Source organism: Staurois parvus, unplaced genomic scaffold (genome assembly GCF_062004578.1).
Source record: "Staurois parvus isolate SC_StPar_1 unplaced genomic scaffold, SC_StPar_1.0 ptg001133l, whole genome shotgun sequence".
Lineage (NCBI taxonomy): Eukaryota > Metazoa > Chordata > Amphibia > Anura > Ranidae > Staurois > Staurois parvus.
The window spans coordinates 2,340,811-2,353,027 of NW_028318929.1; the positions used below are offsets into that span (position 1 = coordinate 2,340,811).

The window sequence follows — 12,217 nt, forward strand, 5'->3', positions numbered from 1 at the left end:
ACTGTGTGTGTGTATATATATATTATTCATATTCCAACAAATCAGTTGTGTTTTTCTGGCTTTTGGCTCTGGAAAAGCACACTTTATTTTATATTTGTTGATTTTATTCTTTATTTTTTCGGTTCTTTACATCACCACTTGACAGCGAGTAAGATGTCAATTCGAGGTAAAAGAAAACACTGATATACATTTTCCATGAAAGTGAGAACACCAATCATAGGATTATAAGTATGCAAACATTACGAGAAAAAATCTGAGCGAAAAACCTGCTAGTCCTTTCAATTAAACACTTTAAATGATAAACCCGGTATGAAATTAACCTTGTCATCACTTCCTTAACCATCTACTCTCTTAATCTGCTGATCTAAGGTAACAAGGAAGCCAAACTTTCCAAAAAAGGAAGATGGAGGTAGTGGTAAGTCTGGAGGATTCAGAAAGGGTTGGTAGAAGGGCAAGTGGAAAAAAAACACAAGTAAGTAAAACAAAGAAAGAGAGAAGAAAGAAATAGTAGAAAGTAGGAAGACAGCAAGCAAGAAGCAAAAAGTAGATACCGCCAGGGGAAACAGCTCAAACATATCTGAACTAATCTTTTCAATCACCGTATCAATTTTATCATGATAAAAGAACTGGAAATTTGAGACAAAACTCATACGGTTTGGTCCGTGGGCATAAAGTACCACCAAGGTCTCCAAATGGTCCTAAACTCTGAATTAGGTAAGGTGAAGGAAGGATTTTCCATATAAAGTATCTCATTTAAATTATTAAACCACTTGAATTTAGAAGGCAGAAAGGGTTGCTTGCATAGTTGGGGCATACAGGCTTTGGCCACATTTAACATACAGTATAAATAGTAAGATAAGCCATGATTCTCTTTGAGATGGAGAAGGCATTCATACGCAATTTATATATCATGATAAAACCTTCCTAGACTCTCAGTCTTCCATTGCAGCCCAGTAAAAATGCTTAGATGGTGTGCAGCATGCCTGTGAAATATTTCTGTTCTTTGACTGTGAAATAATGAAGTGCATTTGCATTGTGTGTGATAACAATACTTTTAATGATTTGCATTTATATAGAATTGTTAGAAATTTGAAGAATTACATTGCAATTTAAAACATCAGGACTGCTATGGTTCAAATCTTGAGATTTTCTACTTCCAGAAGGTATGTAGTTAGTAAATGTTTAAGTCTTTCATATGAGTCTGTATGTGCAAAAAAATAAGTGTTGGTATCTAGTCATGATAACTGAAGCTAAACCACTGCAGTAAAGGTGTAAAAAACAAAGCGTTTAGGTAATTATTGTTGAAGTCCAGCCAGACATGGTGGTCAAACCACAGTTTCCATGATGTCACTTACAGAGTAGGGAGGGCCTTAGCAGGGGATCTTCCATTTTACTTCAAGAGAAAAAGTTTACAAGACTAAAAATGAAAATACATTCTCACTGCCCTGACTGAAAAAATGAGGATTTCTCTGCATGTCTACAAATGCTCTTTACTCGCCTTCTTCTGTCTTGTCCTACAGGCTGGTAAGGAAGAATGTAAGATGGTTCATTACTGAGTGTTTTTTTAAAAAAGTGTGAATTCGGGTTTGACATATGTATATTTTCAAGTGTCCAAGGACTTTCAAGGTAACAATAGACCAAAAGAAATGAATGTACCAGTAAAATGATTTTTTGGTTTTTTAATTGGATTTAAAGCGGAGTTCCACCCATTTTTAATACTTTACCTTATTATGTAGCCCCTGTGAAATAAAGCACAAGTTGGATATTTTTTTTTTTTTTTTTATTATACATACCTTTTAATCCACTGCAAGCCTGCAGTTCCTGTCCAGACCGCCTAGGCAATGATGTCATAAGGTGATTTGCAAGGTCTCCTGGGATGTCGTTTCCTGTATCCCAGGAGTCCTTTGGTTTCCCATAATCGCAGGACTTGGAAACCGAAAATGACGTGAATGGGAGGTGTTTCAACCATTTTTATGGCAACCTGTACTGCACACGTCGCGCCGAGCAGTGTCTGTACTGCGCATGCGCGAGAACAAGTGGTGCATGCTGGGATAGCCAGCAGCACGATTCCAGGAAATAAATACCTGCGGGCTTCAGATGCCCACAGCCATCAGGGTGCTTGTCTGCTTCCGAGATCCTGGTAAATGTTTATGATTTTCTAAGTAATTACAATGCTTTTAAAATTGAATTATTCCAATTGTTAATGCTATTTGTAAGGTCATCGTGCATCTGCTTTTAACAAACAATTTTTAGGGGGACTGGAGCTCCGCTTTAAATACCAAAGGGTAAAAGTTGTATTTTTTTTATTGTATGTCTTACTTGAAATTGCAAACAGCAATACATTAACAAACCATCCATCTCTGAATCTCACCTCTGTCCATTTGGGCACATCGAAGAGAATAAGGATGTTTTGTAGGTCCGATGATAGACATATTTTCCTGCAAATTTAACCCAAAAATTGTCAATAGATCTTCAAAAAGGTCAGACTTGTCCACATTGAGTGACTTTTCTTTGCATATTTAAGAATGGATTGCTTCTGAATTTTCCAGGTGATATGCATTGAGAATAATTTGTAGTAAGTTTTTTTTTTTAATTAAATTATATGAATTGTGTTTCAGTCAGCAATGTAGCAAGTTTTTATTTTCCCATTGATTGATGATCTTTTGAAGCAACTGCCAAAACATCACAAAAACTCAGGCTTTTCTATCCATATTTTTTGTATTTACCCTCCAGCATGTTTTTTAAATAAAAAAAGTGAAAATGGAATTAAGGATGTAGGGTGGAGACACATAGTTCTGAGAAGCATAGTTTTATGGAGAAACAGATTTGATATACACTATACTGTATTGCCAAAAGTATTGGGACGCCTGCCTTTACACGCACATAAACTTTAATGGCGTCTTAGTCCGAATTGTTCAATATTGATTTCGCCCACCCTTTGCAGATATAACAGCTTCAACTCCTCTGGGAAGGCTGTCCACAAGGTTTAGGAGGGTGTCTATTGGAATGTCTGACCATCCTTCCAGAAGCACATTTGTGAGGTCAGACACTGATGTTGGACGAGAAGGCCTGACTCGCAGTCTCCTCTCTTATTCATTCCAAAGGTGTTCTATCGGGTGGAGGTCAGGACTCTGTGCAGGCCAGTCAAGTTCCTCCACCCCAAACTTGTTCATCCATGTCTTTATGGACTTTGCTTTGTGCACTGGTGTTGGAACAAGAAGGGGCCATCCCCAAACTGTTTCCACATAGCTGGGAGCATGAAATTGTCCAAAATGTCTTGGTATGCGTACGCCTTCAGAGTTCCCTTCACTGGAACTAGGAGGCCAAGCCCAACCCCTGAAAAACACCCCCACACCATAATCCCCTCTCCACAGAACTGTATACTTGGCCCAATGCAGTCAGGCAAGTACTGTTCTCCTGGCAACCACCAAACCCAGACACGTCCATCGGATTGACAGACAGAGAAGCGTGATTGGTCACTCCAGAGAACACGTATCCACTGCTCTAGAGTCCAGTGGTGGCGTGCTTTATACCATTGAATTTGACGCTTTGCATTGTACTTGGTGATGTAAAGTTTGGATGCAGCTGCTCGGCCATGGAAAAATGAAGTTTGGAGGTCTTTAGCTATTGACTCTGCAGACAGTTGGTGCCTTCTGCCCACTGTGCGCTTCAGCATACAGTGACCCCGCTCTGTCATTTTGTGTGGCCTTCCACTTGGTGGCTGAGTTGCTGTTGTTTCCAATTGCTTTCACTTTGTTATAATACCACTAACAGTTGACCGTGGAATATTTAGTAGCAAGGAAATGTCACGGATGGACTTATTGCACAGGTGGCAACCTATCACGGTACCACGCTTGAATTCACTGAGCTCCTGAGAGAGACCCATTCTTTCACAAATGTTTGTAGAAGCAGTCTGCATGCCTAGGGGCTTGGTTTTATACACCTGTGACCATGGAGGGGATTGGAACAGCTGAATCTAATGATTTGGAGGTGTGTCTCAATACTTTTATATATACAGTATATATGGGATTTTGCAGTGCCGGGTAGGGGGCACGTGCACTACGTGCATAGCAGAGCTATACAAAGCATTGTGCTTACAGTGAAGCACAAACACAGCCCCCATAGTGAAACAGCACACAGTTAACCCTTTGATCGCCCCAGATGTTAACCCCTTTCTGACCAGTGCCATTAGTATAGTGTCAGTGCTTTTTATTAGCACTGATCTCTGTATTGGTGTCACTGGGAATGCCAGTGACACCAAGTCAGTTCCCTGCAGTGTCAGAATGCCTGCTGCAGTCCCGCTATAAGTCACTGATCACTGCCATTACTAGTAAAAAAAAAACCCAAAATACCCAGTATATATACCACCATTCGTAAACGCTATAACGTTCATATTAACCAACTAACTGACACGTATTGGGATTTCTTTTAGCAAAGACACTTAGCAGAATACATTTTGGCCTAAATTTATGACGAAATTTGATTTTTAATTTTTTTTTCAGGAAGGGGGGTAAATCCTCTGGAGGGCAAGTGATTAAAAGAGGGACAGGCACTCTAAAATTGAGACAGGTGGGAGGAATACTAAAATGTAAGCTTTATAAAAAAAATATGCTGTATTAGTATTTTGGATGGTATGGTTAAAACAGTCCTGTGGTGGTCTGGCCAGGAACTCTACCACCGTGTTCGAAAACCTGGGGGCAACCAAGTATCAGTAAGCCTGCTTGTCTTAAGGGAACAGGGCTGCAGAAGAAACACCAGCCAGCTATAGTTCATAGACTTTAGGCTGAGCATTACATTCAGCCTGGAGCAGGAATCTACAGATAAGAAACTTGGCAAAAGACTCACAAATAATTATTAGCTTAAGAAAATTGTATTCAGACTTGCTGGAAAATAAATTTTAGGGTTTATATGCACTTGAAGGTTTGAAATTACATCTTGTTTATGGAGGTACACTTTGCAAAGTATTTTTTTTAATTTTGTTCTTCTGCAACAGATGGACAGAACATTGTGATAAAAACCCAGAACATTAAAGGTGAAATTGGGCGGTCTGTGACGTTAAGCTGTGGAAAGCCGGAACTCAGTACTTTCTTTGCGATATGGGCTGTGTCTTCTAAGAATGAGAACCTCGCTTATCATACACGTTACAAAGGCAGATTGGAGTTCACCAAAAACAACCTGGATGTTACAATTACAAACCTAACAAAGGAAGACTCTGGGATTTACTGCTGTACAGTGGAGACTGTCAATAGCAAAGTAAAACAGCAGATAATGCTTGAAGTTGTACAGGCGTCAGTTTCTGAAGGTCTTAAATGTTCTGAAGGTACATTATACCAAATGATCAGATTTAATGGCCAAATCCTATGGATTATATAACACTGGTAGGGGTGCTGGAGTAATTGCAGCAATATATATGAGGGGGTCTTCAAAAAGTTTCCATTTAAAAAACAGTGCAGAAAACTTTTTTAAGAACCTTCATATATATATATATATATATATATATATATATATATATATTTTTTTTTTTTTTTTTTTTTTTTTTTAAGATGTAATGAATAAAAGATTACCATTGTAAATATTCCCAGCAGTGTTACCGGTAACCCCAAGCAATGTCACTTTTTCTAGACAGCTCAGTCTGCATGGCAAAACAATACATACAGGAATTAAAAAAATCATATATTTAATAATTAAATGTATTAACCCCATAGACCTAAATAAAGGAATGCACTAAAACCACAAACTATTCCTAATTTAGTGTAGAAACATTAGTGCAAAATATATATATATCTATTCTCAATTAATATCAAAAAATATCAAAATTATGTGCAAAACTATTTTTTAGTGCATAAGTAATTTAAATAATTAAATTTATGAATATAAAAATTGTCCAATTTTGAATTTCTTCAAATGTCCAAACAAATCCTTTTCAAATTCAAGTGCTCTCAAAGAAATTGTGCCAAAATCCACCACCAAAGTAAAGTTGGGTAACTCACCAGAGCTCCATGCTGATCAATCTCTAGATCAGCAAAAAACGCTTTTTGCTCTGGGAGCAGATGCAATAAATCAACTTCTCAGGTGTGTTGATCAATAGCTACACAATCATCCATAAGGTAGGTATCCACCACTCAATATAACAGTTCCAGGAGCATTATATCACTCTCTCTTTTTATATCTCTCCACCGAGGTCATGTTTGGGAATGAAAGAAAAAATCATGGTGCAGCCAGTTTTTTTGTAGAAGTATCCAACAATTTAATAAAGATTTACACTCACAAAAAGGGTGTCTTCACCGACACCAGTATAACAGCATAAAACAGCAAATGGTATAACAGTCTCCTGTTCCCCGCACACTCACTACAGCGCTCGTGACTCAATCCTCTCCACAGACGTCAGCATCCAGCAAGCCAAACCCTACTAGTTTCGTCATGAATGACGTCTTCAAGGGGCGGTTACCATTGTAAATATTCCCAGCAGTATTACCGGTAATCCCAAGCAATGTCACTTTTTCTAGACAGCTCAGTCTGCATGGCAAAACAATACATACAGGAATTAGAAAAATCATATATTTAATAATTAAATGTATTAACCGCATAGAGGGGCAATGGGGGAGATTTACTAAAACTGGTGTACTCAGAATCTGGTGCAGCTTTGCATGGTAGCCACTCAGCTTCTAACTTCAGCTTGTTCAATTAAGCTTTGGCAGTAAAATCTGGAAGCTGATTGGTTTGTATGCAGAGTTGCATCAGATTTTGCACTCTCCAGTTTTAGTAAATAAACCCTGTTTTTTTTTCATGAACAGTGGTCCTTTAAAGTTTAATTCCAGTCTTTTTTAGGTTTTGAATAAGTGGAGGAGATATCACATTTCTGTCTGTGTATTGTTTCTGTTGAAACAATTTTCCAACACTCCAGTTCCTGTTACACCTTGACAAGAAAAAAATGTCTTCACCAGGGAACGAAGGATCGGGTAACTATAAAAATATTGCAGGGGGTTTTAACTTTTAATTGTTCCCCACTTTACTTATTAAGTGATCTTGTCTGTATCCCCATTGGAGAGGATTCCCATCACTTCCTGTCCTGGAACATTTCTCAGTACAGACAGTAATAAAAATCTGACAGAGGGTCTCTAGCCTTTCCACCATTTATAAAATGCTGAATAAAACATTTTGGCTGGAGTAGAGCTTTATGAAGACCAGCATGCTGAACAATTTTATGAGTTATCAACATACAAATATGACTCCCTCCTTACCAATTATTACAGATTTGGTGTAGTAATTTATAGTTCTAATTTTGCTTGCCTGTTTTTTCAGAAGAAAAAAAAAACCCACTGTTATTTCTCTACCTTCTGTAGATTTAAACACTGTACAAATTTGTATGGGGTGACAAACCTCAATCTACAATGATTAAACATATATGCACAAGGAAAGGGGAGGGGGTCTGGAAGTCCAAAATATCCACCATTACTATGGAGCCTTAAGCTCTGGTCTCCTATTAAATCTTCTCTTTGCCCCCCCTCCCAGCTTCATTTTATAACTGGTAAGATGGGGTTATCCATTTACAGAGCCTATAAGATCTGAATGGATACCCCACTTTATTCCCCAGACTTAAAGCGATTCTAAAAGGTTCTTTTTTTTTTTTTTTTTTTTTTTAGTAAAATAACAAACATGCCTGCTGTGTGCAGTTGTTTTGCATGGAGTAGCCTGGATCCTCCTCTTCTCTGGTCCCCCGCAGGCTCTCCTGGTTCCTCCTGTCGGGTGTCCCAACAGCAACCAGCTTGCTATGGGGGCACCCGCTGCTCTGTGTGTCCATTTACACAGAGAACCATGGCTTGGCCCCAACCCCCTCTCTCCTCATTAGCTGACTGGCTGTGAGTGACAGCAGCGGGAGCCTATGTTTTCCACTTGCTGTCTTACCTATGAGGAGGCAGAGACCTGAAAAAGCGGAGGCTGCATTCACTTTGCTGGATTGCGATGAGACTCAGGTTGGTATTGAGGGGGCTGGGGGGAGCTGCTACACACAGAATGTTTTTTACCTTCATGCATAGAATACATGAAGGTAAAAAACCTTGATCCTTTACAACCACTTTAACACTCAACCACAAAGTTCCACCAACTTTAGAACTTCTAAAACTCTTAATCCCTGATTAATCCCTACAGCACTGGAAAGTACTTGGTATCACTAGACTTCAGCACATCGTTTCCCATAACTCCTTAAAACCCTTCTCTCCCCTGCCTAAAAAAATGGTATTGCAGTCACTGATCTTTACCTGTATCTGAGAAAACATCATCTTACATGTTATAAGACTATTTCACCTTTATCTTTCAATTTCTTACCAAATCCCTTCATTAAATGAAAAGGATTTCTTTCTTCTACAGTTTGCTGAATTGTCACTATACCGTCTTTAAATCTTCCATGTTGGAAAAATAGGAAGCTGAGTTGAGCACCCAGTTTCCTGGAGGAAGTTGCTCCACCTGTTGAATAAAGCATCCTGCAGTGCAAGTCATTGGGAGCATTAAAAAGCAACTCATATGTAGTTTATCACACTTTATAGGGTGTCCAAGTTCAACAATATGCATTACCTCCCTATATTTTATGGTGCTATAGGTTGCCTATCTTCTGTACTTTAGGACTGTAAATCTCTTCACTTCTATTGCAATCAAATATTCTGCCTTACAGTGGGTACAGAAAAGAATCACCACCCTCCCTTTAAAATATTCACATGTTGTTGCTTTGCAACCTGAAATGAAGACAGACACCGCTTTTGTTTTATCCAGCTGTATTTACTACATCCAAGTGAAAGGTAGAACAACAACATGTCAGAAAAAAATAAAGACAATTCAAAAACAGAAGCACTGAGTTGAAAAAAGGATCACCCCCTTCTAAAAATTACTTGTAAAATCAATTAGGTGTAGCTAGTCACCTTCTCAATGGCGCACAAAGCCATTTGACTTTCAGCTGTGATCATCTGTGGTCAATTTGATCAGCTCAGCATGTAAAGAGCTTTTCTGGAGCATTTCAGTCCCAGGTAGTGCAATGAAGCAATCAACTTATGGGTGGCATGGCACTGTCTACGGGATAAAGTTGTGGACTGGCATAAGTCAGGAAATGGATAAAAAAAAACAAAGGCTTTATCAATACCTAAAAGCACAGTGAAGTCTATTATTAAAAAGTGGAAGTTTTTGGTACAACACAGGCCCTCCCTGGATAAGGACATCACTCCAAACTGGATGAAAGAACCAGGAGGAAACTGGTCAGAAAGGCTAATGAGGCCTACAGTAACTCTGAAGCAGTTGCAGGAATTGATGACAAATAGTGGTCATTGTGTACATGTGACACCAATGTCACAAATTCTCTACAAATGTGGCTTGTATTGGAGGGTTGCAAGAAAAAAGCCGTTCCTCAAGAAAGGCGACATGCAGTCACCACTGAGCTTTGCCAAAACGCACCTTGAAGATTCTGAGGCCACATGGAAAAAGGTGTTCTGGTCAGATGATACTAAAATGGAATGATTTGGCCTCAACACTAAATATATGTCTGGTGGAAATCCAATCCAGCTCACCATCCAAATAACACCATTCCTACCGTAAAGCAAGGCGGTGGTAATATCCTGTTATGGGGGTTTTCTCTGCAGCAGGGACTGGAGCACTTGTCAGGATAGAAGGTAAAATGGACAGGGCAAAATACCGTCAAATTATTGAGGAATATCTGATGCCGTCTGCCAGAAAGTTGTCAATGGGAAGAAGGTTTACTTTCCAACATGACAATGACCCAAAGCACAAAGCAAAAATGAGCACACAGTGGTTGGAGGAAAAAAAGGTGAATGTTATTGCATGGCCTAGTCAGAGCCCAGACGTAAACCCCATTGAAAATCTGTGGAATGACTTGAAGACTGCAGTCCACAAATGGTCACCATTTAAATTTAACTGAACTTGAGCAGTTCTGCAAAGAAGAGTGGGCAAATACTGCAAAGTCTAGATGTGCAAAGTTAGTAGAGACATCCCAACAGACTAAAGGCTGGAATTAAAGCAAAAGGTAGTTCAACAAAATACTGACACAAGGGGGTGATCCTTTTGGTGTTATATCTTTCACTTGGATGTTATAAGTTGCACTGAGTAAATACAGCTGGATAAAACAAAAACTGTGGCTGTCCTCATTTCAGGCTGCAAAGCAACAAAATGTGATTATTTCAGATATACCCACTGTATATCTGAAATAGCATCAACTCCTGTCCCACCAGTTCCTGGACTTGCCCTCCTTCACCTAGGGAAAGATCAGTTTTCCTCCAACATAACAGCGCTTATTATTCACTTTCTTCTAAATGCAAAATTAAATATCACCACACTATGGAACTCATTGCATCCCCCAGGTTTTCCAGAGGTGGTCAATGACTTGACTAGTCAAGTGAAAGGAAAAAACAGCATTTTTGCTTCCATATGGTTGAATGGTGAAAGTCAGAAGAGCTTTACCACATTCACTAAGCTCTGGGGAAAATGCACTTGCAAAGTTCAACTTCCCTTGAAAAGCGAACAGCCTATTTGCCTTTAGTACATCAACCCAAATGTCTTCTACCCTCAATGTCTAGGCCGACTGGTAACCTTTTTTTTTATTGTTCTGAAGTTTATATTTTATTCCCTTTGATCCCTTTCCCCTTCTTCCATCCCAACATTCCTTTTCCCCCTTTCCCTCTCCTGCCTTTCACCCCTATCTAACCGTTTCTTTTTTCCAATTTGCTAGCTTAATTCAGGAAAAGGATACCAATGGTTGTGCTGTTTCTTTATTTCAGGTACTTATATAGCGCCATCAATTTCCGCAGCACTTTACACATATAGTACCGTCACATCAATCCTTAACCCTCAAGGGGCGTACAGTCTAAGGTCCCTAACTCACATTCATACATACACATACTAGGGCCAATTTAGAAAGGATCCAATTAACCTACCAGCATGTCTTTTGGAGTGTGGGAGGAAACTGGAGTACCTGGAGGAAACCCGTGCAGACACAGGGAGAACATGCAAACTCCAGGCAGGTGGTGCCATGGTTGGGATTTGAACCGACGACCCTAGGACTGCAAGGCTATGTTGATTTTGTACCCTGTCTCCTACCTGCCTGCTGGTATTTGCACTACAGAGAATTGTTGAACATCCTGTTACGGTTTTCTCTTATTCTTTGTGTAATTTTCGATGGGCAAAGAATTAATGAATCACCATTTGTATACCTTTTAATGCAACTCCTTATATAATACAATATATAAATTTCATTTCATTCTCTAAGTTAAGTGGAAATTAAAATTTACTAAGTAAACATTCTCTACAACTTTGTTGTCTTTACCCCATACCAGCACTCACTAATGGCTGACCTCTGTCTCCTTCTGCAGATAATAGCTGTAATCTGGATGTTCTGTATCTTGTGATGGAAATCCTTCGTATGATCTGCCTCATCACCTTAAGCATCCTACTGGGCATTGCAGTAAAGACATCTTGTTGAGGAGAACCTGCATTCCCGTCCGTCCTCCAAGAATCCACCATACAGAGGCAGTGGACATACATAGATAAAAAAGGAGCACTCAGATAAAGAACAATGGAACGTCGTGTTGCCTCCAGCGGGCGCCCGCCCTCAATACCTTGCAGGAGGGTGGCAAGTGGTTATAGTGCGAGGCTAAAAGCACTCTCTCTTGCTTTTTCTCTCTCTCACTAGGTCTGGATTGCTTCTGCAGTCTGGAGGTTTATGTTAAATAAAGAAAATTGGTTTAAAGTGACTGTTTTAAGTTCATATTTCATTATGACTGCTGCTTCCTAATGAAGATTTAACACAGAGCGTGTTAGCTGTCTTCATGATAAAATTTACTGCAGTCAGGTATACTAAATTAACAAAATGTACCACCACACCACAGGCATTCTTCTTGTGATGCTTCCTGTTCATAGTAGGCACGTTATGTTAGTGCAGAGGAAGTGAGAGCGAACAAATAAGTAGTTAAACTATACAGTATGTCAGAAAAATGTTTTAAAAACCCCCAAAAAACCATACAGAACAATTTTGGTTGAGGTGATTTTACCGTATTAGTGCATTTGCAACCAAAACAATTGGGTACTTTCCATAATACTTTTTTTTTAAATTTGCACTAATATCAGAATTTTCAAGAATGTGTGCCCCTTTTAGATTGTGTGCCCCTTTTTCAAAGCTAAGTGGTACACAACAGTTTTAGCAGAATGTTAAGTAAGATAATCT

At 39.2% G+C, this 12,217-nt stretch overlaps 1 protein-coding gene across 1 annotated transcript; it reads left to right on the forward strand.

The window, feature by feature from the left end:
* The first annotated feature begins 1,412 nt into the window (after positions 1-1,412).
* Positions 1,413-11,747, forward strand: LOC149439344 (uncharacterized). The gene is made up of 3 exons (XM_089659157.1): positions 1,413-1,524; positions 4,994-5,320; positions 11,367-11,747. Exons 1-3 carry the CDS (start codon positions 1,458-1,460, stop codon positions 11,474-11,476), a joined length of 504 nt encoding a protein of 167 aa, XP_089515283.1. The 5' UTR covers positions 1,413-1,457; the 3' UTR covers positions 11,477-11,747.
* Positions 11,748-12,217: the final 470 nt, after the last annotated feature.